This window comes from Etheostoma cragini, chromosome 23 (genome assembly GCF_013103735.1).
Source record: "Etheostoma cragini isolate CJK2018 chromosome 23, CSU_Ecrag_1.0, whole genome shotgun sequence".
Classification (NCBI taxonomy): domain Eukaryota; kingdom Metazoa; phylum Chordata; class Actinopteri; order Perciformes; family Percidae; genus Etheostoma; species Etheostoma cragini.
In genome coordinates, this window is record NC_048429.1 from 18,007,746 (window position 1) to 18,035,716 (window position 27,971).

At 39.1% G+C, this 27,971-nt stretch overlaps 1 protein-coding gene and 1 long non-coding RNA gene across 2 annotated transcripts in view; one reads left to right on the top strand and one right to left on the bottom strand.

Moving 5' to 3' along the window:
• LOC117938573 overlaps window positions 1–5,625 on the top strand; it is a 25,699-nt gene extending 20,074 nt beyond the window's left edge. The window contains exon 3 of the long non-coding RNA XR_004655436.1: window positions 5,549–5,625. This is a non-coding gene — a long non-coding RNA (uncharacterized LOC117938573). The remainder of the gene's footprint in view (window positions 1–5,548) is intronic.
• Window positions 1–12,327, bottom strand: part of ldhba (lactate dehydrogenase Ba) — a 21,295-nt gene extending 8,968 nt beyond the window's left edge. Inside the window, exons 1-3 of the mRNA XM_034863202.1 lie at window positions 12,092–12,327; window positions 1,875–2,011; window positions 428–545 (exon numbers count right to left, since the gene is read on the bottom strand). Of these exons, the coding sequence (XP_034719093.1) occupies window positions 428–545; window positions 1,875–2,003 (247 nt within the window). The 5' untranslated portion in view covers window positions 2,004–2,011; window positions 12,092–12,327. The remainder of the gene's footprint in view (window positions 1–427; window positions 546–1,874; window positions 2,012–12,091) is intronic.
• Window positions 12,328–27,971: the final 15,644 nt, after the last annotated feature.

Below are 27,971 nucleotides of genomic sequence, written 5' to 3' on the forward strand. Positions count from 1 at the left end.
GCAATTTTCCCTTGGTCGGTTTGGTTTCCCACCTGGAAAAATCCAAGCAGGTCTCGGTATGCTTGCTTGGTCTGCTTTTGGTGCGCACCCGAGTGCACCCGCGTACTCTTACCTGCCCAAACAAACCGCACCAGTGAGGCAATGAAAATGTGAAAACGCCCTTAGAATAATTTGAAGGCTACCAGCATTCTGTCAGCATTCTAAACGTGTTTAATCTAGCTGCTAGCTAACAGTGCTAATGTGACCTTGTGCCTAGTGTTATTTGAACTAGCGTGCCTCTAATGTCTGTTTTGGAGCATCAGCGTGGCACAGAAATGAGGCACCCAAATCCCTGTTGCTATTTGGTCCGGTAGATTTAGGAAGGACGTTGAAGCACCGGTGCCATGTTAGCACCGGGATTCAGTAGCCAACTGTAGCAGGTACTGACCTTTGTCAGCAACTATCTTGGAGGTCTTGAGGAAAAGGCTGCCATGCTGCAGGTCCATCATCTCTCCCTTGAGACGGTCCTCCATCACATCTACCAAGGCCAGCTCATCACACAGGTCCTGTCCGCAGGAGGAAGAGGAGAGATATGAGGAGAGGGAGGGCAGTAGGGCTGGGGCGATATGCTTTTGTCCCGATTTTCATTTATTGTGATTGTAAAAGTATTGTGAATGTAGAAGTATTGCGAATTAATAGTAATAATTATTGCAATGTTCTTTTCTTATCACATTTCAGTCCGTCTGACATTCTGACGTAATTTTTTTAATGAAATGTACTTTATTTAATTTAATTTATTTAATCTAAATACTATTCCTGCGGTATGGGCTGTTTTGAAGTCGTAGACAGAAAGTGAAGTTCAGAAATTCGTCAGCCTGCCAAGGTGCAGTACCACGGCCCCTCCCCATCCTGGTGTTGGTGCGCGTGTCAGTGCATGATGGCTGCAGGAGAGGAAACCCCCGATCTCTTCCTGCACGTCTAAAGTGAAGTGAATGTGGGAATTCTCCAGGTACTAAAAAAGGACAGAGGCCCCTCACAAATTCAAGGTAACGTGACAATGTCTTTGACAAACATTTGCAATCAGCTACGAGCATTAAAGTGGCATGTTTAACAATAGTAAAATAATTACTTCAGGCTGCTACCGAGGCAGATTTCAGCTATTTTCCTTCCTAACTTCACTAAGCAAACAAGTACACAATTTCTGCTAAGTTAGTACTTTTGCTGAAGTGTAAAAATAAATTGAGTTGGTATCATGTCTGTTGTGTCGCCATTGTGTAGGCTACACCACACACAAAATATCTTTTTTTTTTAAAGCAATCAGATCATGTAATATTGTCTGTCTCACCGATTTCGGTTAAATTAACATGTTGGTCTTTATTTTTCTACTTTCCACATAAAAAAACAACCAAAGATTTGATCTCATGGTGCACATAAAAAAAATTACATATTCTACAGGCTATGCTACTTAAAAACATACAGTGTGTTCCATGGAGGAAAATAAGTTTTTTTACCCAGACATTTTAAAATAATACATTTCAAAGCTGTAATTGCAATACCGCGAAACTTTTGGTATTTTTGATGGAGGTACCGCCAGAATCTCATAGCAATAGTCTTTTATTGGTCACTAAGTGGTTAGCACTGTTGCCTCACAACAAGAAGAGTTTGGGTCTGATTAATGTAGGAACAATATATCAGCATTAGTAGCTGTAAAGATGTATTGGACATCCATTAAAATGGCCATGTGTGTTGGATATTAGTGAAAGACATAACACTGACATCTACTATATATTATATATGCTATTTACACATGTAAGTAGTAGATTTTTTTTTTGGAATGGCTTTTTTTTCCATTTGGCCTTGTAAAAAAACAACATTCTGAACATGTTGTGTCTTACCCGCAGCAGGATGCTGATGGCGCAGGCCATGCCCACTTGGCCCACCCCGACCACCGTCACCTTGTTTCTGGGGGGCTCAGCAGGGCTGCTGGCCAGAGGGCTAATCAGCTTCTGTAGCACTGAGGACATGATCACAGCTGCAGGGAGACACAGAAGACATATCCTAGTTAGAGGGTTCTACAGCACAGGAGCTCTGACAGGACACTATCTTCAATCTGTCTAAACTCATTAAGTATAACATCCAGCCTCCAATACAATACGCAGCCTGCGGACTGTATACAGCAGCGTACCTAAATGGAAGAGGAAGACTTTTTCACTTTTACATTTTTACTTTATCAGGCCTGCACAATTGTTATGAAAATCGCAATCTTGTTTCACCCTATTCACAATTTAAAACAAAAACATCACAAATGCTACTACTTATTTTTGTGAGTTTTAAACGACTATAGTGAGAGAATCGTGATATCAATTCTAAGCAAAATAATTGTGATTCATATTTTTCCTCGTTTTGTGCAGGCCTCTTTATACAGTATATTCCACATTTTCAAATTCTTTAGTTTCCTACACTATTTGGTTTTGTCTTGCTTTTGTACGATTTAGAATTTTTTTATTGTATATATTTTGTAGTTATTACACTGTGCGTAGGAGGAAAACTTATTTTTGCTTCCTCTGTATTTTTGGCACATATTTTAAGAGAATTGACAAAGTTGACTTGAAAAGAAAACGCTCCGGGGAGTGGTGAGCATCTACTCTCTACTCAAAAAAAAAGGCTACCTCCATCTTGGCTGACCCATCTACCCCCTTGCACCATGAGTTACAGCTTTTGTCCTCTGAGCGGAGTTATAGGAGGTTGTTTGGCTCAGGAGCTCCAGAGCTGAAGGCTCCTTCATTCTTAAGGCAATTGCTGCTGTCAACAATGAACTATACCTTTTTATTGTTGCACTGGAATTTCTACGAATTGCAATTTATTATCTGTGTCTTTGTTGTCATATGTACGTTATGTTCTCATTACTAATTATTGATAGTGTGTACAGTACAGTTCTCCCATGTTTTCTGTTTTTATGTTTGATTACTTTGTTTCATGTTGAAAAGGTGGAGGAGAGCAAGTCTGCCAGAGTTGGCCAGTTTATTAAAGACCATACATTGGCTAGGAAAAGGCTGCGTAGTAATAACCAATAAGGAGTTAGTCACAGATGGGATCAACCTGCTCGTTACCAGTTCCTCTTCCATGACCACAGACAAGCAGAAAAAACGACCATCATGGCGGCTCTTTCGGAATATGATCTTATTTTCAGGGCTCGATGGTAACGGTTTCCCGACTGCCCTTGGCAACCAGATTGAGTCCATTGGCAACTTTTTTGTGACCTCTAAAAAAGGTCACAAACTAGCACTTTTAACAGGAGGTTACTAGTAATTATTGTTAATTACTTCATAACAAGAGTTAAATCAAGACACTTTACTGTAGGTAAAGTGTCTTGATTTAACTCTTGTTATGAATTGACACTATAAATAAAATGTAAATGATTAAAAATGTAACTGATTAGGTCTATAACACCAATATACAACGACCCAACAATTTTAATTATTGCAACAAGAGCAATCATTTAGTGTGATAGTGGCGAGGAAAAACTCCCTTTTTGGAAGAAACCTCTGCCAGACCCAGGCTCTTGGTAGGCGGCGTCTGACAGGGCTGTGTGATGAATAGTGACAATAACAGTCACCATAAAAGATAAAGGAACATTGTCTAGAAAATTCCCCCCTTTTTTGTGGCGATCAGAAAATTATTCCAATCCGTTACTCAAAACCGTGATCCGATCCCTGAGTTTTGGGATCCTTTAAATTTTAAAGTGGTTGCCAAGACGGCAACAACTTTAAAAAGTTAGCATTGAGCCCTGCTTATTTTTGGAAAATAGTGTTTCTTAAAACATTTTAGGCAAGAAATAGGCCACTCAGACATTTATTGTCTATTGCCTTGTCTTTATTTAAGATCGGTCAGTTTAAAAGACACTTTAAACACCATTACCCTCATTCGATTTACGGTCCTTACCCCCGCTTGCGTGTACTTCTCGTTGGCAGAAGTGTTGTATTTGGTCTCGTCACTAAATCAACCAAATTTTTACTCAGTGTTGTCTGGGTGTCAAACCAAAATGTACCTGTGATTTTATTTCAACACCACACTCGCGGATTTGTTCACCAATGTCAGCTCCCACATTTGCCACACGGTGCGGCACGGCTCTAGTACTTGAGTTTGGACTCTGACTCAAGTCCAGACTGAAGTCTCTTTTCTGTTGTCTCCGACTCATTGGTATTTGGCCTCGGACTCGGCAAATTGACTTGCCAAATAATCTAGTTGGTCTTGACCGAGTACAGTACTATACGCGATTGTTCTAAAGTAACTTTCTCCTTCAAAACTTTTACCATACCAGTATTAAAAAAAACAAAAAAACATCTAGAACAGGCGTTGTGAGTGGTCGCCTGGTTGGAACATATACCTCAATCATCAGGTATCAAACATTTAGGCCACAGCCACGTCAGCTAGCACTTCTTCAGAACAAATAAGAATGGGAGACCACTTCTTTTAAAATAAAATCCATATATGCTACTAAATGTATAACTCATCCTAAGCTCTTCTCTCTTGCTTCCTTAGCACTCATTTTCCCACACTGTGTGTTTTTATAGATAGCTAGATACTTCCTTTTTCATGGGAGTCACCTTAAAAATCATCTTAGATATGATCGTTGTTTCAGTGTAAACCAAAAAGAGACAAAGAGGAGAGAGGGAGAGCCTGTATGAGGCAGAAACCATAATACCTCTTACAGAGTTCAATAGTCCCGCCTTACTTTGAGAGACCGTGGGCATTTCTCAACCTGTGTTCTTCTATGGACTTGTGTTCTTGTGTTCTTGTGAAACGTCATGTTTGGTGGCCAAAGTACTGACCCAATACACAAGTTAGCATTTCGCCAAGAACAGTTAAAATCTTGGGATGTGATCTCGACACGCCCATTTTACCAAGGATACATCGGATGGTAACTTGTGTGAACTTGGCCGGGCCGGTATCCCAGCATTCAATTTGGGTGGTTTCCGGTACACAGATTTTCACAATTTACGTCTATTATTAAAGCAATAAATTAATTTTAAGATGTTTTAAGGCGAGAAATCAATTGTGTATATTTTGAATATAGGCAGTTCAACAAAAATTGATGTGGAATTAAAAAAAGCCTTTGGAGTTTGACAGCTCACATTCCCCAGCGGGCATAGCAAGCTCGCCAGCCGGGAATAACTCTTGGGAGCCGGTCAGTCAGTCAGCTCGCAGAGCCCTCTGGCCCCACATTTAGACAGACCACTGCAGCAACAACAATGGAAGATCAATTTGAGGAAGAACACTTTGTCTCAAAACTGTCAACAGCGTGTGCTTCTGAACTTGCAAGTTGATTCTTCCAGGTACAGCCAGCAAGTACGGTCTCCCCAAGAACACAAGTCTGTTCTTAGCTTACTTGGTATTGTGAAACGCCCCTTGGGTTTGGGAAGTAAATTTCCCATTCATTTCTCCCAAAAATCCGTACAAAAAACATTTTAGGTTCACCAGCTAGCGCTTGACTCAAACATACAACATATAATTGAGTGAAAAAACGAACAGAAGATATAAAAAAAGTAAAAAAAAAAAAAGGCAGAAGAATGACTCATCCAACAAACCACCGCACACCACTGAATGAAGGAAGCTAGCGTTTGTTTAGCTAACAGCTAATTCGGCTGAGACAGCATGTAATAACTTTAAAAGAGCCTCAAAATAGAAAAATTTAAATAACCGTTATAAATATATCACAAAAACATAAAATATAACATCTGCTGTTATGTCAACTATAGCCTGCTTTCACAGTGTTTAGTTTGAGTTAACATGTTTTTAGACTGTCCAATGTAAATCGAGTGCAGATTTAAGTTACAAAAGATTACAAAAAGATGGGAATCATTTCAACAACGTTTAAGTTATCTATGATTGTTTGATTGCTAAAACGCCATTCAACTGAGAGCCTTTGTTGTGTTTGATGCCAACTTGTAGCCAGCAGTGAACCAACTTCGTTAAGTAGGTCCATTTTTACTGTATTTACATTACAGAAGTGACAGATTACAGATATGCTACTTGTTGCCAATTGACGCATGCACAACTCACAGCTTTACTCGTCGTAAAGAAATGTATGCGCGACTCAAATCTGCACTCTCTTCACATTGGGCAGTGAGAGACTGAATGATGCTGCCCGTCAGGGGTAAGCCAAGATAGCTGTTAGCTAAACTAATGTTAGCTTCCTGGTGGAGGCTAACGGCAAAAGCGTGGAACAGATGGTGATTCTTGTAATGTCGTAAATCCTCGTAAAAAAAGATTCTTATCTTGCTCATGCTCATAGATAGGGCACCGACAGCTCCCCCTCCTCACCAGCATGAGTTCCAATCAGAGGCATCACTGTGGGATTGTGGGATTATGGGTAATGAAGTACTTATACAAGAAATCGCAAATAAAAGTCATTTTTTAAAACAAGGTTGGTGTCCCATGAACTTTTGGAATCAATATGAGCATTTACAATAACGTAGTCATGTGGTAACTGCTGAGTTTTATTATTAACAATACTTGGTTTACACTTCTGAATGTGCATTTTTTAAGCACCATTCACTAAAAATGTGACCATGAAAAAAGCAGCATATTGTGGTTTCTGTGTTTATTCCCACAGCATTAATCAATGCAAGTCTATTGACCACATACATTTTTCCACAAAAAGGATTTCAATTATTGAGCAGTAAGTGCAATGATCATTTCCATTCTTGATTATTCAGCTGATCATCATTTTGCTAAATACATTTGATTGACAATGGTATAAAATGAAAGCAAGCAAATTCTAAGATTGGTAAATGCAACTACGTGTTTCATTTTTTTTAATGATTTAAACATGAACTGATTCTGACAACACTCTTTTTCCTCAGCTTTTTATTTTTTTAACCTTTATTCAGGGAAGGTTCACTGAGAGGCAGCCTCTATTTTTGCAGGAACGCCCTGATCACATTCAGTTCCACATTGATACCTGGAAGCTGCCCGGTAAAAACACAGTCTGATCTGCTGCCACAAGCAGTTCCACTGGAGCGGTTTGAGGTTAAGGGCTTTGCTCAAGACTAACTCAGTGATGAAAATGAGGTAGGGACAAGCATTGCTTTTTCCCTGTCCTAACCCAGATTTTATAATGTCAGTCTGGGGATTGAACCAATGACCCCCCAGTCACAAGCTTGCGTCTCTAACCTGCTCCTATTTTGACGATATGGTTGCCATGTTTTAAACTGCCTATATTTTTTGAGCAATTCATTTATTATGTAACTATACCACACATTTTAATAATGAAACAATGACGGGATGGTTTTAGAGTCAAGGATCAACCCAAAAAGGGGCATTTAAATGATTAAAAATGTGCTTATGATTGCTGTTAAAACAAATACTGGCACTGGTACCATATAAGCACCTGATTTTAATATGCACAGTTAACGTGAACACAAAACTGAAACTGAAAATTTACGGACATTAGCAAATAAAACACTGACTTTTCCAGTTTTGATATGATATCTCGATCTTTATATTTTATATTGAACAGGTAGTTGCAAAAGGGGACAACCAGAGGCCACACAACGGTTGCCAATTGAATTCAATCCATTAGGCTACTGTGCTACTATGCAACAGTAAGTCACGTGGATATGAGACAATCGCTACCCTATTTTTACAAAAACGTCTGTTACGTGAGGTACGAGGTAATGCAGCCTTTTAGACATTGTTCTATCTTTAGAAATAAACAATGGACAAATAAGAGTCTTCAAACGCTTCAGATGTAATGTTATTCGCTGTCAAAGTGTGCCAAAATGAATGGCATTTAATCGGATGCCAACGGCAGGTGAGTGCTAAGTAGTGCTAAAACTGGCCCTACGCTTAGTGGAGGTTGGCTCTCAACTAAAACTCATTGCATTTCATGTCCATTTTAAATACCAAGGTCTTACAAGTACTGTCACTGAGCTGGTCCCCGGTGTCTAACAATGTCCCAATAGATGTCCCAGCTGCAACTATGATAATGGAACATAAAGAGACACGGCAAGATTCTAATTTCTGGCAATGTTTATCAATTTTAAAACAAAGGTCATCCTAGAAGAAAGCAGCAGTTTTCTGCATTAAATATTCCAGTTCAGTACCATTTTCTGAGCAAAAGTAAAATAGTAACCAAGCAGGTAGCATTCCCAAAGCTATTGATTATTTCACTTCAATCAAGCTCCTTCGAATAACCATTTTTAGATCTACCAAAACCATTTCCTAAACCCAAAATAAACCATTTCTGTAATGGAACTTGTTGGTACCTGGGAATGCTACAACGCATTACGGAAACTTTAAGGTAGCGTTATGTAATGCACTGTATTCACTTTTCTGGCTAGCTAAGCGCACAAGCTAGCGCCTACTAAGATTGCCATAAAAACATTATCCATGAAAACCTAAGAGATTCTCATGTTTTATGCATGTGTTGTCTGACTCATCAGGTTGTCGTGAAAATCGTAACTTACGTTATGTGGTGTGTGTAACTTTAGCTAATTGTCTAATGTTAAATGGAAGCTACAGCAATTGTCAACTGATTTGTGTCACTGTAGTGTGGATTAATAAATGAACGGTGTTTGGCTTCCCTCCATTGCATTTAAAGCCAAGATCAGACCAAAGATCCGTGTCGCAGGGCAAAGTTGTAGCGGCCTGAACTAGCCCTTCTCAGCTGGACTCAAACAAGATGATTGTGTGGCTGTGACTCAGCTGTTCAAGTCGCAGAGGCTGGTTTTAGAACGTAAGGGTAGCCGATATAGAAGTGAGCTGGTAAAGTCAGTTTTAAACTATTGAAAAAATAATGATCCATAAACCCTTTTATTTTAATATTACAAACAGATGGTTGAAATAGCAGAGTTTTAGACGGCGCCTCAACCAACCACCTGAGAGCACAGTAACGGTTTATGGTCAAGCGAGATAGAGAGTGACTGAAGAGAGGGAGCACCCCGCGGTGTTTGAACAAAGCCATGAATCAGAGATATATAAAACGTGATTCATCACTAGAAATGCAACTGTAGCAGGCACCTCAATATCATTAATGCTATCCACATTCATATCTAGACAAATCAAATGATCTTGCTTCAATATGCCGATATGTCAGAACGGAAGTACAAAGAGGCGTGGAAAGGATACACCATCTCGTCTCATTGATGTACTGCTAGGTTTCAGCACGCTGCAGACCGGCACGTTGCAAGAAGTTGCAAGTTTCAGCTTATCTCTTTGCAAATCTTTGGTCCGAACTGGGCTTATTGTTACATGACAAACTACATAATATTAATGGAAATAAGAGTCCTTATAAGAGTACTTACAGTGTGCTCCAAATGTACTTTTTGGTGGGGGGTTTGCCAAGAGGGTGTCGTACAACATCCCGGTTCTATTTTTTTTGTGTTATTCAAAGGACTTCAAGTTTCATCTCTTACGTTTTGCATTTTATTTATATCTTGATGTTCCTCTGTTGTGTTTGTGACAGTAAAACTAATTTAGTGAGAAGTCAAATAACTATAAATAGCTAATGTTATGGAAATGTTTCTAAATTATTAATTTTTTTAAATCTATATCGGCCGATACAGCCGATTTTTAAATTAGAAAATATTTGTTTCAGTACCTGCCTTGAAAATCCATTATCGTTCAGGCTCTAATTAGAACTGTTCTTCTCAATGCCCAGGGATGCCCAAATCTACATTGCAAAGTGTGTCAATAGGGATATACACTGACCTATAGGATTATTAGGAACACCATACTAATACTGTGTTTGACCCCCTTCATAACTGCCTTAATTCTACGTGGCATTAGGCTTGTTCGAGATGAGCCAGATCTGCGCAGAATCGATAACCGGCGATTGGCGCCCGTTGCATGCCGGTTAGATTTGTGTCGGACTTGATCCCGACTTGCTCTGACGTCATGCACACGTGGGCAACGGAAATCTCACGAGAGCAAGGCGGCCGCAGTTCTGAGACGCAGGCGGCGCAGTTGCTTTTCACCAACTGCAAGAGCCAGGCAGACCCAGAGCATGCTGTGAAACGCCGGCTTCTCAGCTGATTTAACACCTGATTCGTTTACAACATGATGTGTTTTATATAAACTTTTTATTATTTTTGAATCTGAGGGATTTTAATTGCTATTTGTCTGATTTAAAGACTTATTCTATACAGAACAAACGTTGTGTGGCTGATAGTGACGTTTACAAGTCAAAGAGACTAAATCCGTTCAGATCACGGATCATCTCCAGTGTGTTGTTCATTATAATCAGCAACAGATCACATGTAGAGCACTTTGCCAGCTACTCTGTCGTAATTAAAACAACTGGAGACTGTGTTAGAGCTGATATGTGGGTCTGATTATATTTTATTAAATCGGAATCGCACCACATTGTTTTTGTCACTTTCTGTCCAGCTTTAAGGTGGCTGGAATTGGCTGGAAACTGTCCGACTTTCCCCTTTAACCCCTTTCTCACTAACTGTACAACTCATGACTCTCTTTCTCACATTCAACTCGTTTTCCCCTTTATTCCTATCTTTCTCACATTTTGCTGTCATTCCATAAATGATATCTGGGTTAAAGCATATCAGTATAAATTCAATGTATTCCCACATTGGTTTAGGTTGGTCTTTTCCTACACACAAACCTTTTCAACTTGTGTCAAAAGTTCATTTCGTCCTTCAGTGTTAAACTTCCTCATAGACAGTAGTGCTCATGTGCACAACGTCAACCAGTTTTGATGAAAAGAAAATTAGCTTGTATAACAAAGGTCAAAGGGACATTAAATGATAAAGTTTAGGAAGTCCAGAGATTAAAAACTCTGAGCAAAACCACAAAAATAACTGAACTGAGATCAATCAATCACAGAAAGTTAATCTTATTGTGCATAACCCAAACATTGAATTACAGGCCAAAAAAATCAAGGTCAGATGTAGCAATTACAACAATGTACTGTAACAATTTAAATAGTAGTACAAATGGAAGATGCTGTTCAAAGAATGGGACACAGTCAGTGTAAAACTGAGGAAAGTCATACTAGTTGTTACATATTATACATAATGATACAAAAAACAGAGATCCCTTAAGGTCCCAGGGCCCTCTGCTTGGGACCCACTGACCTTAGCTCAGTGTGCGGAAAGAACAAAGCCATGTGAGCTCAGTTAAGTCTGTCCTGCAATATTTAGCCTGCTGTCACATGCTGCCAACAACTTCAGATATCAGCTCACATCAAGGACATAAGGACACTTGAGGTATGCGTGAAGGGGAGGGGCTTTATGTCCAGAAATGGACACACCTCGAAGCTCTATGGGACTGTTCCGCTTTCTGGCATGTATCAGGAGACAAAGCTACTGAACCACACAATCCCTCACTTCAGCCTCCTCAAAATCAATTACATGATCGGTTCACCAGCCTCATTGATTAGCGCATGCGTCCTAGCCTACCATTCTACCACAGCTTGTAAAAATTGATTTAAGTGAGGTGATATGCTGGTATAGTTAGTTTCTTTTACTTGATTTTAGTTGACTTGGGGTTACGTAACAGCCCGGCCTCGGCCATGCCGGAGTCCTCGATTTTGGTGAGAGTGATAAGAGACTGTAGCTTCTTAGTTGGAACAACCTGAACGGTTTAACTATGCAGTTTACACGAATACGCTACATACTATAAAACTCTTAAATGAGAGGGGACGTTTAGGCTCCCTGCCAGTTCATTGGGATGGTGTTTATTGTCTGTAACCCTGCCACACGTGATCGTAAAGACAGCACGGTAAAGAATTTAAAAGAAAAGCCGAACAATCTTTAATTGCACCAAAGACCTAGATTAATGAGCTACAGTAGCTGCACTTTGAACACCTGGTTGTATCAGATGTTGAAATCATCCAAATATCGAAGTCATTAAACAATAAATTCATGACGCTAGGCTGCCCGGTAGTTGTTCTAATCTGCCGCCAACCACTAATGACCCTTTCATTTAACATCCGATGGAAAATGGTTTCTTGCAGCGGTCATTGTAACTCAGCATCCATTGCTGCTGAGGCGTTCAGGACACAGCCATGCAATGCTCGGCCGCCCCGAACACGCCAAAGAAAAAAGAAAATATAGCCTACATTAAAAATAAGCAGAATAGGATTACTTACGTTTTTACACACGTTTCTGAAGGCTAATATGATCAGTTATGTGGTACGGTGGAGAACAGCGTGCGGAGTCCAGCGGCTGGCAGACAAATGGGGAGAGAAGACTGGTGTGGTCGTGTGGAGTCGAACAGGTTTCAGTGGTGGGGATGGGGGATGGGGAGGGGGAGGGGGCAAGGTTGGCTGCCAATGTGACCTGGATGAATTCACATAGGGGTCAAAAATCTTAAATTGTAATAACAATGAACGAATAAAAACATTGTTTTAAAAAGTGCGTACAAGAACACATTGTGTAGGAGAACAGCAATTCTTCATGATTCAGTACATTACACTAGCCTTTTAATTTTGCTCTCAAAGTGCACTAGGTACCCCCCCCCCCCCATTGTCACATAAAAACCTGGGGGAAACACTGCTAGCAATACTTTTTTTGATACTAGGCTAATTCCAATACATCAACACACATTACTCCTACAGGTGACACACACTAGATAAGCCTCTCAGAACACAGCAACACACACACACACAAGCCTCGGATCTCTCTGTGCGTCAGGGTTTTTACTACAGCGGAACACAATGTGTGAATTTCTTTCAGGAAATGAGCAAGAGCCCAACTTTTTTATTACAAAAAGATTTTAGTCCAATTTCACTAGTTTGACTCACAGAGGCCTATCTGAACTATCCTACTCGCCTCAGCAACAGAATGGACTGAAAGAAAAGCAGGCTCATAAAAGAACAACTCCTCAGCAAAAAATATTGAAATACTTTCAAATTGTAAATAATGCAAAAATGAGGAACACTCTTAAAAAACCAAATCAATGCAGAGAAATTAGCGACATTAAGGAAATTGTTAACAAATTAAATAGGCTACATACTTCCTACAATCTGTAAATGGACTTACACCAAACTTTTAACAATCACAATGTGGGAATGATGTATAGCTAGCAGTCAACTGTCTTCCTTTCATATTGTAAATGTTGATCAAACCAAAATCAACAACATTATAACTAAATGATTCAAAAGCTAAGGATGTATTTGGGTTTGATGTTTCATTGCTTAAAAAAACACAAGGGCAGGCAACATTTAAGGTCTGTCTTTGAGGGCAGCCATGCACTCCGTCACAGTTGTAATAGTGTTATAGATAATGTCCTTGATAAATGAACAATAAATAAATCAAAAATTAAAATGAAAGTTACGTCTTTATTGACATTGAGTACTGAGTACCCCTCCACCTCGGCCCACCTGAAATGACCACTGACTAAATACCTTCAACACACACAGAGGTATCTCAATACTTGAATACCATGACATTTAACCATCTGTCATGGAAGATTGTAAAATATGATTAGAGTTCAGAACTGTAACTCATCATCCCTCTGTCTCTAGGCTTATGAGATACCTTCTTTTTTTTGGGAGTTTCCACTCATCAATCAGGCATAGGCATGAAAAGCACCAGTGAATGATGTCATGTTAGTTAGACTCTACTCAGGTAGCATTTCACTTTCTGAAGTGGGTGGCACATTTCATTTTCATTTTACTGTAACATAGAAGAGATCCATGAGCCTAAATGCATCCCTTTTAATGGAAGAGATATAATTTAAAAACTTGGAACCGAAAATATAATCATCTGTTCATAAATGTGATAGGATTGGATGCCAAAATGTGATTGAAGGTGCCCCACACTGTATTAAATTAAGGACAGAACATTTTGTTTTTAATTTAATTCTCATAGTTTAGTTTTCCAAATAAAAAGACAAAAGTAAAATTAATCTTGAAAAAAAATGGGCTATGCATTATAAATACAACAATAAAAGAAATTCAGTATTATAATATATAATAATATAACAGACTCGGGCCTTTTTGGGACAAAAAAAAAATAGTCACTGTAAGCTAGACAGTCTCTTACTCCTCGGGGTGGACCAACACACAGCTGGACTTTCACCTGTACATTCAACATCATAATGCTTCAGGGAGAGTCTTGTTGTAATGGAGAAAACACTTATCTCAACTTAGTAATGCACTTTGTCCAGTCTGCTTAATCATGTGGTTACACCCGTTAATGTAATCTGACCTACATATTATTATATGATAACAGAGACTACGCTCTATCTCTCTCCCCATACCCACTTAACTATTTGTAATAATCCTTCAAAGACTATGTAGTACTTTTTATTGGCCTTTTTTATTTTTATTTTTTGACTTTTAAGTAAGTTTGTGTGAGCTATACTGGACACCTGAATTTCCCCAGTAAGTATCTATCTACCTGTGTATATGATCAAGATTCTTTTATAATTTGTGATACATACTTCATACAATCCAATGTGAATAACATCATCCTCTTCAGTCCTGTCTTCCTAAAAAAAAAGTTAGGAGAAGGTTTACTGTACCCTGTCATTCTAAACCGTCTCTGCTATCAATAAGGTTTGGAGGTCGATCGTCGTAAGCGTCTCATGTGTAACTAGGTCACAGAGACAAAGAGAACGTCAGACACAATATTCAACTTCTAGAGCCTTTCCTCCTTTTCTTTCTCTCCTCACTGCCTCAGAACAGCTCTGGTTGATGTGTTTTACTATAATAATTCAAAAATAGGAGGCAAAATTACTTTGTATTTTTGGAACAAAATGTTTTACTTTCACATATTAGAAGCTCATTGTTCATTCCATTTTGCAGTGTGAATGCATTGCAGTTTGCTCCAACAATAGAAATGACAGCCAATGGTGGCCCATACATCCATGTAAACATGCTTTCCCCTGCATGCCTCTGCTGATGCTGCACGTCACACATGCTAATGGTGATGGTGATGGTGGTGGTGGTGATACAGGCTGGCACCCAATAGGCTGCTGTAGTTCCTCTCCAGTTCGTCCTCCAACAGGGCATGGAGTCCAAACTCTTAAAGGAGCCAACTCAGCTGCGCCCAGGCTCATTGTGTGTGTGTGTGTGTGTGTGTGTATGTGTGTGTGTGTGTGTGTGTGTGTGTGTGTGTGTGTGTGTGTGTGTGTGTGTGTGTGTGTGTTGTATGTGTGTGTGTGTTGGAGAGAACGTTGCATGTGAGAGTGACGGAGGAATTAGATTGGCCAGTAGAGGAAGGCGGGGCTAACAGGCAGTTACATAACAACACAAAGCCCCCCTACAAAGCAGCCTCACTCTATCTTTATCACTGTGCCTCACTCTTTCCTACTCTGTGACATGCAAACATTCACAATATTCTGGCTAAATAGTCCTCGTGTTGTGTATTTCTGGGATGCGCAAATACGCTGCCCTGTCCTTGTGGCTGCTGTGTTAAGTATATAGAGAGAACAAGGCAAAGCTGGTTGAGGCTGCAATCAAAATGGATGTCAACATTTTTGAGTTTCTGCTGGATATTGGTTTTGTTGTAAAGGTCCCACACAAAATTTACATTAAAAAGTAACTCTTCTTTTTTCAACCTGAACCCTATTTTCCCATGCATTGGTGTCTAAGTTACTAATGCAAACAAAAATCTTTAAAATAATTTATGAGCGGGAGCACTCTATCCACCAGCCGCGGACCGGGCTGCAATATATTCCTACAGAATCACAAAAAAAGTGCAGTTTTAGTCACAGACGGGCTTAGATTATTATTATATAAAATATAAGTTTCTGACAACATTAAAGAAAGGATCTCTTTTACATGGACCTTAGTGGTCCCCTAATGCGATGGGTGGGCAAGGTGGAGGCTGGGGGTGTGGCCTTGACCAACTGCCACTTTGCTCGTTTGAAAGCCGTGATGTCGCTCTCTCATGGGAGAGCCAAATTCTCTGGGTGGGAAAAGCAGAGCAAGGGGAAGTCACGAGGGGAGAGATTCCAGATCGGCCCATCTGAGCTTTCCTTTTCTGGCTGGGGGAACTCATTTTAATGTTAAAAGAAAACTCACAAAGTGACATTTTTATGCCATGGGACCTTTAATATTGAACATGTCCAAATTAGACATTGATTGTTCTTGGGTCCTCAGCAATAAACCTGCCAATTGTGAAGAAGATCGTGCAATACTCGAGAGGACAGACAAACACAAAAACGCACAAACTACAATGCAATTATAGTAGGAAAAAGGATTTGAATTGAAATTGGATAATTTGAAATGTAAAAAGCCCATGTTGTGGTTTTAGGCAAAATATCTTCACCTAGCACTGTGCAGCATCCTTGGGCTAATTGGCAGATATGGTCTGTGATTCACATTTTCCAAGATGCTGAACACTTCCTTTAAAGTAGGTTATTTGCTAAATAATACATTGTATTAGTGCATATTATTATTTTTTTGACAATTCTGTATTATTTAAAATAGTAATTTAACATATAATTAGAGGTGATTTGTAACAGCTTTGCAACTCTTTTTTTAATTTCTTAAATTGTAATTTCCCCTTGTGGGATTGATAAAGGAGACATTATTATTATTATTATTTGTAAAGCTTAACTGATACTTAGAAACTATTCAAGTATTGTATTTGCTGAAACTGTGCTGCCTTTTTTTCTTTCTTTTTTTGTCTTCATGCAAACAGCATTAAGCATCAGTGAAGCAGTGTGAATGTACACAATGCTGGGGATCAATAACAAAATCACATACAAATCAGGATTACGCAACGAGACGTAAACTGCTGTATGTGTTAAATTGTTGAATTCATCAAGCTGCAGACAAAGACATAAAATTGACTGTGTGAGCCAATGTTTACACTTCACTGACACTGCAAGGGCAGCCTGTTAACCCAGAGAAGCATTGTTAAAGCCTCTGGCCAATAAAAATGCATGCGGATCCCGGACAGCACCACCTACCAATCATAAATCAGCGTATGGACAAAAGCACCATTTGTGTTTTGTCAGTAAGGGATTAAGTTTGGCAAGCCTAGGGGCCAAGAGGGTCAGAAGGAACAATTCCACCTTCCACAACTGGAGCTTATGGTGTACAGTTAGATCAGAACTGTATCTTCACATAGAGCAGTTCTGCAAAGGAAACACTTGGGACCTTGAAAGGTGGTGACCAGAGATGGCAAAAGTAATCACTTCCAGTACTTAAGTAGAAGTACAGATACTTGTGTTAAAAAAACGCTCTGGTATAAGTATAAGTACTGATTTAAGTTCTTTTCTCAAGTAAAAGTACAGGCTTGGAAATTTACTTAAAATACAAAAGTAAAAGTAGCCTTGCAAATGACAACCATTATTTATGCAAAGCTACCTGGACCACACAAATGTTACTAGAGTGCATGCCGTTGGCTACATTTTAAAAATATGTCTGCCAACAGGCCTAAAACATCACGAATATGATTATTAGACTCCAGGTTAATAAGATTCTGACTGAGCAGCAATATATCAATTCAATTGTGATTCTGGGAAAATACAAGCATGAGTCCTCTAACTTAAGTCTGAGAGGTTTAAGACGTTAAGCCCAATATAAAGTCCATTTGAGACCAAGTAGAGTTAACATTAACTTAAGTGGCATCAAAACAAGAACAGCCTTGAGTTATGTTAACGTTACTACAGCACGGTTACACGAAATCAAGTTGTTGAGTTTGTTTTTAATATATGCAGATATTGTATCAGCTTGTAATAATACATCTTCAAATAAACTATACGCTCGCTAACCATAACGTTACTTGGGTTACTTAACTAAATGCTAGAGCAACGGTTTTCAATAGGCGAGGCGCGTCTCCCCTGGGGGCCGCCAAAGAGCAACAGGGAAGGCGCGACACGCTTCAGTTGATTTTGCTGGTGCTTCAGTCCCAAATATTTTGAGTGTAGCCTCAAATGTATTTTTAAAAGTTGACTAAAAGGAAACCGGACTTTGCTAAGTGTCCCCTCTTGCTGTAAAAAGCTGTGCAGCTTCAGGTAATGGACGCGCTCTGCTGTGGACATGCTGCGGTAGATGTGACGTGTTTGAGCTCCGTGGATTTCTGCCCTAGTTCCTGTTTACCATCTCTGATGTGGAACAGCGTACAGCCACTTCCCTAGTCTTTGTCTTATTCAGAGACCGGAGACCCAAACAGGGCTCTGAGTCTGTCAGGAGGTCTGAGATCTATTGTATCAGCAGAGCAATCACATAATGCACAGCCGGCTATGATGCATTTTCTGAATTATAATAACTTATTCTTGTAATAGCCTATTATCACTTTATTTTTCACGAAATATCACGACTCCTTCAAATCTCAGAGAACATAGATGAGTTATATTTTGAATATTTGCACAAAGTGATGAACACAAGCAAAAATCTTGCTCAAACACATCTGAAATATTACATTCCCGGGTTTTATTAATTCATTAAAATAAATAATGCATAATTGAGGTGAATATTTGTCATATGCACATTTACAAAGGTTACTTCCTCAACAAAAGATGCAAAAGCAGAAGGAAGAGTAAATTATGCGTAAGCTACATGTGTGCTGACAAAGATATCATTATAAAAGTCAATCCAAAGGACAATAATACGTTTAAGGCAATACAGAATGCCTGAGAGCCTTACTGCAATATGTTCCATTATGCTTTTATGGTTTACATAAATACATTTCCAGCATTCAGAAAAAGGTAGAAATATGGGCATAAAAATTCACCAGAATGCGTGAAATTAGGTGTTTATTGCTACACATCTTCAGGGGGTTGCCTGGCCATTTATGATTAGGCCAAATGTTGGTGCATGTTAAGCATGTCTTGTTGACTTGTGGATAGGCCAACTAATGTTCAGTGATTTCAAAAGTAACCTCATTTAGGCCTGCATGAAGTTGGAAATTATTTGCTGTTGCAAAGAATCGTTTATGAATGCACCTTTAAAAATGTTGTGAAAATGAAATGACTTCAAATATTACAGAAAAAATATTTACATTTTATAAGTTATAAGTTACTTGAACTCATTATTGCCTGGAACACAAAGATGGCTTTTACTGCAGAGGTGTGTGTGTGTTAGGGCAGGCAGACGTGATTTTGAGGAAGGGGAGGCTCAGCTGTCCTTATCTACTCTAGGGTGACCAGCCACGCTAAGACGCTACTCATTTTGCAATGGAAAACGAACGTAGAAAGAATCGTGTCGAGTAGAGGCGAGTCAAGGCGTGTCGAGGCAAGCTGTTGCCAGCAGTGGAAAAACGCCATAAGGGGAAGCTCATATTCACCCAATTTGAAAACCCTTGTTTTTGAGAACCAAGGTCATTGCTAGCAGGAGAACAAATGTAACTGACCATTAACGTAAACTTAATAAAGTTACTGAAACAAACAACATATAGCTTTTTATAACAACAAAAAGATGCATTTACCTACATTTGTTTTTTTAAATTGAATGGTAAATTATTAAAAGCCAGCAGTTTGTGGTGTTTTGGTTGGCACAATTTGCAGCACATTATAACAATAATTCAGTCTGTTTCAAGATCCTGATTACCCTGTCGGAGTAGTATTTGCTATAATAACAACTGCCTTGCTCTACTGTACATTATCCCTTTTGTATGTTCCCATCCAATTAGATTGAATTTGGCATTGATGATGCAAAAGTTGAGTTTAGTGGCCTTAAAGCTATAGTGCATAGTTTCTAAGTATAAGCATAATTTCTAAGCATAATTCTAAGTAATGACAACAAATCTGTTGGTTCATCCACATTATTCCCCCCCCCATCAATTTGCTAGTAGCCAAGGAGGACACGGAGGATTAAATTGCATTAAGATGCATTAAGTTTAGGATAGAAAAGGTGACTGTCTTTAACTGATAGTTAAGGCACCAAAATGACTAGTTAAGATTAGAAAAAAGATTGTTGTTTGGATCAAAACACACACACAAACACACAAACACCCGTCACCTGGGTTAAAGTCCGCTCCTCCTACCGCAAAACAAACTTTGCTCTACTGCTTGAATGCCCTGTGTTTTTATTTGTCCCGTCTCATCTCTGGATGCAAAGAGGCTGCAGAGTTGTTCCCTTCCTCCTGAAGTCAATCACCATCTCTCTGGTCTTATCCACGTTCAGCGGCAGGCGGTTCTTACCAGACCACTCCAAAGAGTCGTCCACCAGTGCTTTGTACTCTCCATCCTATCCATCCGTTATACACCCAACAAAGAGTCAGAGTCATCAGAAAACGTCTGTATGTGACTTTGATTCGGGTACAGATACAGTGAAGATTCATTAGGGTTAAGGAGACAAAAAGTGAGCGTTATGCAACAACAAAAGTTCAGTTTGGCACCAAAACGACTCGTGGCTTGGATTAAAACAGTCCCAAGAAGCACACGTTTCCTGGGTGAAAGTCTTTTGTTTCCAAACTCCGTTCCCTGGTTTGAAAGTCCTGTGTTTTTAGACCCACCTATCCCAACCTCAGCTGTGTTCTTATACAAGAGCATTCAATGTGGTGCATGAAGCAAAAAAAACAAACATGGAATGCATGCAAATTACATTGCTTAACTTTTCATAGCTTTTTGAAAGTATTGTTTATGAGAACAGGCTGTTGTCTGAGACAGGAGTCACTCCCATCCCCATGGCAACCTTCACATGCATTTGGTTACACAGAGCTTAATGTGGGGATGTTCAGAGCTAGACTGGGTGACATCACAGCCTTGAGTGAAAGGGAGCTAAATCAATCTTCGCTCTTTATTCATCATACATCAGACAATAGCCTTTACTCACCAATTATCTCTCACTGAGAGACACACACACATGTGACACAAATAGCAGGCGCACTGTCAACATTTCTTGCGAAATGTTTTAACATGCAATGAAATGCATTGTTGCTCCTACTTTTGACAGCTTTTGCAACAGTAAAGTTGACACAACCTTACACACTTGACTAACTTAGTAGTGTAAGTTGTGTAACAGACGTTTTTATGTTTTTATGTAGCTTTGGTTACATAATGAGGCCACAGTGAAGTCCTGAGAAACTCTAACTTTGATCCAGAGCTTTACAAATAAAAACACTGGTTACAAAAGCTTCACAGATCTTGGCTCTGAGACAGCAGAAGCCCATCTGAATGCAGTGACAGATGTAACATGAATGTGGTTACAAGCTTGTCCTTCTCATGATTCTCATGCTGAGCCTGTAGTTCACCTGACATCTATTGTGAGTTTCCTCCCTGCTTTGCAGAGACTCTCCAGGCCATCTGTGGAGTGGATACCTCCCACTGCAAATTCCTCACAGCAAGCCAAACCAGGCCCCTCGTTCACGTGACCAAGAACACCGGCTGGAATGTTAGAGTGACCTCCAAAACTCAGCACAGGGCAGGAAGGGCAATGGCTAGATGCATGAATGCATATGTCTGCACATGCACCAATGCTGTCTCGTCTGCTTCAGGTCCCTCTCTCTGTGGAGCAGGGGAGTCAGTGTCGACTCTTCCTCTCCTTCCTGCCAACAGTAACAGACTGAGCTCCCACTCTCTCTGAGGCATCAAGATCTCTGCAAACACTTCCAAGGTTTTATTTGGTTAATAAAAAAATCTGTCAAAATTCCAATAAGATACTTATCAAGTAAACTTGGTGAGCTCCCTACAAGTATTAACTATAGTCCAAGTATTGTGTCCAAATCAAGACTAAATTACTGGTTCACCACATGTCAGGTGGATTTGATTCAGTTATACTCTTAACGTTAAGCCTGTAAACTTAAGTAGGTTGAAAAAGTTGACCTATTTGAAACCAGACCCTTTTAGGGAGAACCAGGGACACTCACCTGTTATTAACTCTTTGACATTTGACAAACTGCGTGAGTAGTCACAAGAACAAAAGTCAAAGAAATCAACAACAATAAAATAGGAATTGTAAGATGCAGACTAGTCTTTGCTTCCTTTCTTTGTGTGGATTTCTGAGGACTATGGTTAACTGCTCCTCAGATCTCTGCAGGGTATCTGTCCAATCTGTTTTCTCTCGCACAACTATTTTGCCGCAAGCTCCGTCCAGAGCTTGCATCGCCCACGATGATTGTGATTGTCTTAAAGAAATGCCAATAAACCAGAGCACTTTTTTCTCCCTAGCCAGATCTTCCTCCGCTTCGCAGTGTGTGGATGGTCCGACAAAGCGAGACTGGATGCAGACCTTTGTTTTTCTCGGCTTTTGTGCTTGTCAGCCACGATGAGCCTTTTTTCTTGAAATTTCTTTTCTTCCTTGAGAAGAAAAGAAATGTCGCCGTCTACACACCACACAGACAGAAGTAGTAGTTAAAGGAGACATAGCATGCTATTTTTCAGGGTCAAACTTATTTTGGGCTTGTGTTAGAACGTGTTTCCATACTATAAAAAACTGAAATTGTTGAAAACACACTTTATTTTTCTCTACACTTAAACACTCTGTTTTAGCACTAGCACATTAAGACCCTCTCCCAAAAAGCCCAGTCTTATCTGATTGCCTGGAAATGGTGGGATGTAACTTAAGTACATATTTAAGGTAGTTGTACTGTACAGCTGAAACGATTAGCCGAAAAAACACTTAGTTGATTAACAGAACTGGTCGGATCGTTTCCAGTTTCTAAAACGATTTTTCTGCAGAGTACTTTTATTTTTAATATTTTAAGGACATTTCTGTGATGATACTTTTACACTTTTAGTTAAGTAACATTTTCATTGCAGGACTTTTCTTTGTAACAGAGTATTTTTACTTAAGTAATACTTCTTCCACCACTTACGAGAAAAATATAACGCTTCTTTGTAAAGGTAGTTCACCAGCCGTGGGCTGAGATACTCAGATATTCTATATACGGGGAGATACAACAAAAATATGTAGGTTATCAATTTACTGATTAAATAAGGTAGTGTCTCCAAACTTACCTCAATTATAACTTCTCTCCTGCTAGTTGTACTACAGCACTTACTTTATGTTTGTATCTCTTTTCAGTGTTGTAGTTTGTAGTCAGTCCTTAAGTCGAACCCTCTCAACAATTAAACTAAACACAGCTGAATTAGCACAACCTTCATCCATTTCTGTCACATCTACTGCAGTCAGATTCACTATGTTAACTCGGAAGGAATCAACTCACATGGGTAGGCACTTTTAACCCTTGTATGTTATTCATGTCAAATTGACCCATTTAAAGATTTTTACAAAAAGAAAAATGGTACAAGTTACATTTTTTATACCTGAAATCAATGGCCTTAGCTTATTGTCTGTGCTAAACATGTATTCTTGACTCAGTTGAGAAAATTATTCTGGATATGACCACTTGAACATGAATTATAACGAATCACACTTCCATTTTTTATTTTGTTCTAGTAGAGACTGATTACATTCCCTAAACATACAGTGTGTTATCTCAATCATTTAAAATTCAGATAAAGACAATATTTAAAGACCTTTGTTAATAAATTATGAAGTATGAAGACAATACAAGGGTTAATGCCATTTTGATCATGTTTAGAGGCTAAAAACACATTTAGAACTTGCCCCGTTTAAGCCTGTTGGGTGCTAACTTTAGAAGGAAGATAACATGGTGTAGGCAGCACTGATTGGTTTAATTTTACTGATTTCTGACAGACCTCAACATTTACAAACAACAGAGCTACGTGTTGAAATAGATCGTAATTCTCCTTTAATGGGAAGAAGCACAGAGGGATGGAGCAATCTTTGGCCTACAGCCCCCTAACAGATTACTCTAATAAGGTGTCATCTGAACACGCCTTAAGGTCAAATTTCTTAGTCTGAAGAACTCTGGATCAGGATTCCTGGGTGTAGCAACCTAATTGTTATCTAAATGTCATTTTAAAGCTGCACTAACCAATATTTAGCAATGGATCAAGTTTCTATACGTACTGTAAATGTGACCACTTGTAGTGACAAACCCCCAGAGAATTATAATCAACTCTGCAGATTCCCTTAGCTCCAAGGGAGCTTTAGCACCTTTCAACGTATTGTTTTGGTTTTAGAACAAAAAACCTTGCTCATCAAAACTTTTTTCCCGGCTGTAACTTACAATGTTACTGCCTACTATAATTAGGGATCCTCTTTTTATTATTATTTTGAATCTCGTGGACAGTGAAAACATTGACTCCATTAACTCCAGCTATACAATTACACACAAAAATAAGCATATTGTCAGAGTCCGAACTCTGGGAGAAACGTGTCTTGTAGCTGAAAACAATCTGAATTGCAGTTAAATAGTAAACCAATAATCATTATCAAAATGCACCGCAAAATAGAGTTAGTTGTTTCAGAAATAAATAATGATTCAGCCTTTGCTGCAGGCCAAACTCCTGTTGAAAATACATTAGAGCTGGAGGTCCATGGGGGTCGCGGCTGTGTAATATCTCACTCTGCCTTGGCACAGTGTGATGGAAATATTTGTATGGTCCCTGATGATAAAGGCTGAGGCCTAACTGTCCCTGATGGAGCCCACAGCTGTTTCCATCAGCAGTCAGACATGCTGGAGATGAAACCGTAAAATAGACCACAGATACTGTTAGCAAGGACAATGCTAACAAGGGAACAGACAGGCACATGAATTGCAAATATGGAAAGAATCAATGGAGTACACATATGTACACATTTTCACCAAATGTGGAAATTACCATTGTGCTGAGACCAAAAAATAGGTTACGTGCAGAGCACAGAACTGGGAAGTCTTTTCATTCCTCATAGTGTAGGTGTTTAATGGAATGAGACAGCAATGACGGTATGATCTCACAAACAGGCAAAACAAAAATGGAATCCATTTCCCATGCCCCTTTGCAACCTTACCCTGTCAGCAACACCTGTTAAGCACAAGCACACGCACTGAGACGCACCCTCTTTCCAACAGGAGACAGCACAATTGTTGCCAGTGTACAAATTGCCTATTTTATGAGCAAACAAATGGATTCTAATGACAGCAGCTGTACATCAGCATACTCTGTGTGTGTGTGTGTGTGTGTGTAGAATTGCTGTGACCCGGACCAGGGTAGGGCGCATTAGATGATGCAGATCTCAGTGTGCAGCAGCAGGTAAACCCGATCACTCCTCTTTCCATGTAATACATTATGCTTCACGCACGCACGCACGTACGCACGCACGCACACAAACACACACACACATCTTTGCTTCCCTAAGGTTGTATGGTGGACATGGTGTTTTAATGCAACACAAACAGGTACAGTGGATGCATGCAAATCAAAAACAGTGACTGGGGGCACCCGGATAGCTTAGTTGGTAGAGCACGTCCCCATATATAGAGGTTTACTGCTCAACGTAGCAGGCACGGGTTTGACTCTGTCCTGCATCTCTTTGCTGCATGTCATTCCCCCCTCTCTCCCCTTTCATGTCTTCTGCTGTCCTATCAAAATAAAGGCTGAAAATGCCCAAAAAAAGAATAAACCTGAGACAGACCTTTAAATAAGTACTTGTTGTACTTTATTCTCTCTTCTTTCAAGATACAGATGCTCATTTCCCAGAAAGTCTATCAAAAAGTACATTTACTCAAGTACTCTACTTAAGTACACAAATGAGGTAGTACTGTACAGCTGAAATGATTAGAACCTTAAATTGAGTATTTTACAGCATTGAGTACTTTTACTTTCAATACTTAAAGTACATGTTCCTGATGTTACATATTTTTACTTAAGTAACATTTATAACGCAGAACTTTTAATTGTAATTAAAAGTTTAATTGTAATTGTTTTACAGTGTTGTATTGGTACTTTTACTGCAGTAAGAGATCTGAGTAATTCTTCCACCATTGTTAGTAAGATACTGAATACAGGACTTTTACTTGTAAGAATATATTTTATTTTATATTATTGCCATTAAAGGAAAGGAGCTAAATACTTATTACAACTAAAGGGTGAAGTTGCTTGTCCACCAAACGGTAAGCAGTGGAGCATGCTTACACTCTAGTGGTGGAAAACAAGAACAACCTGAGAAGACAGGAGCCTCTCTAAGATGGAGATCAATTTAGCCAAGTACAGTACTCAATTATAATTGTGAGGCAGTGACGCTATACCTGAGAAATTCCATTTGTCATATTCCCATTTCAAGGACAACAGCCTGTACTGTTTCATTTGCTTTCTCCCTCAACTCCCAAATACGTATATAAAAGACATTTTTGTTAACCATTTTCAAAAGCGTTCTATAGTCAGGGTTTCTGCAGGTTTCATCAAGTCAAATTGATGACATTTTAAAACCTTTTTATGATCATTATGAATGAAATGTAAGACATACAGTGTATCACAACATTAAAAACAAATCAAAAAACGTCACAAGTCAAGGGTCTAAAAATTGTCCAAAACAATTCTCAGATTTCCTCACTCACATTTTAGGACTGGTGTCTAGTCTCCCTGGAGGACCCACGGTAGGGTTGGGTATGATTAATAATAACGGTCTTAGAAGGATACTTTTAAAATGGCGTTGGTGCCTGAATCAATAATTTAAAATAAAGAAGAGCATGGCTTATGTATTGCTAAGGCCATGGTTAAATTCAAATTATTTATTTTAAATGTAATAACAATTAAAGGTGGATGGAAACCCTTTATAATAACCATCATTAAAAGATGGTCAATTGAGAGTTCACTAATTTTAGTGAATTTTCACTGAACTGTTAGCAAACCGTCAGTTTACTGTCAACAATGAAATTAAAAACAAGAAAATATTAGTAGTGCTGTAAATTAACAGTTTATGGTTACACACATCATATCCCTCACATACTATATTATAAAAAATGTTTGTAAACCTTTAAGAAACTATTTTTAAAACACCTATAAACATTACATGATATATGGACCAGATATTCCTAAAGCGTTCCTTTATTCCTTAAGGTTTAATAGCTGGTTTATAAACTGGTTATTATAAAGTTGTAACATAAAAAAAGATTTATCTATATACTGTACATACAGTACATACACATATATAGTATGTATGTGTATGCAGTATATACATATATGTATGTATATAGATATTTTTTTATATAATTTGATGAAGGGCAAAAAATGTATCATTGCTTTACAAAGCACTTACTTACCAATAACTATGAAAAACATCAGTCACAACTTCACAATAGCATCCAGATAATGTTTATAGATGGTTTACAAAGTATTTATTAACTATTGAGCAAGGTATTATAGTCATCTGTTCCAACTTTATAGACGGTTCACAAACCAACTAGCAACCGTTAATGTGCTAAGTATTGTTTATAGATGTTTTAAAAATGGTTTATTTTTAATAATTACCCAACACCTACCATAGTATATGAGGGATAGGATGTATGTAACAATAAACTGGTTATTTACAGCACTTCTAATATTTATTATTGTAATTTAATTGCTTGTAAAGTGTCGGTTTGCTAACAGTTAAATGACAATTAACTAAAATGTACCTATCAATTTACCATCTGTTAATGGTTATTATAAAGTGTTATAATTTATACTTTTTATTGATCCCCAGTGGGGAAATTACAATTCACACTGTTAGTAATCACTGCACACAGGCCTGAAACACACACACACGGGTCCTATTCATACACAAATGGAGAGACGTCAGAGTGAGTAGGCTGCCAGCTGGACCAGAGCCCTGAGCGGTTGGAGGGATACGGTGCCTTGGTCAAGGGCACCTTGCAGTGCCAAGGAGGTGAAGTGGCATCTCTCCAGGTACCGATCCAAACACTTGAGTCCGTACGGGGACTTCACCAGAGAACCTCCGGTTCCCACCCCCAATTAAGTTAAATTGCCGTTTCTCGAGCGGATCACAGCTATATGTGTACCTTTCAGAGAACGTTCATGTTCCTCATTACTTAATCTGACAGGCCCAATCCGTAACGCTAGATTAACCATGGAGCCGCGGATATTGTCGTTCTCTCTGCCACGACTGTTTACATGCGGTGGGTTAAAAGTCTTCCGTGAGGATACCATATCAGTGTATCCTCAATTTCGGTTCCTCCGTGGAGCCTCGATCCTCACTCCTTTGGCGTTTTTCCACTGCTGGTAACAGCTTGCCTCGGCTCGCCTCGGCCCGCCTCGGCCCATTATGCTTCCGTTTTCCA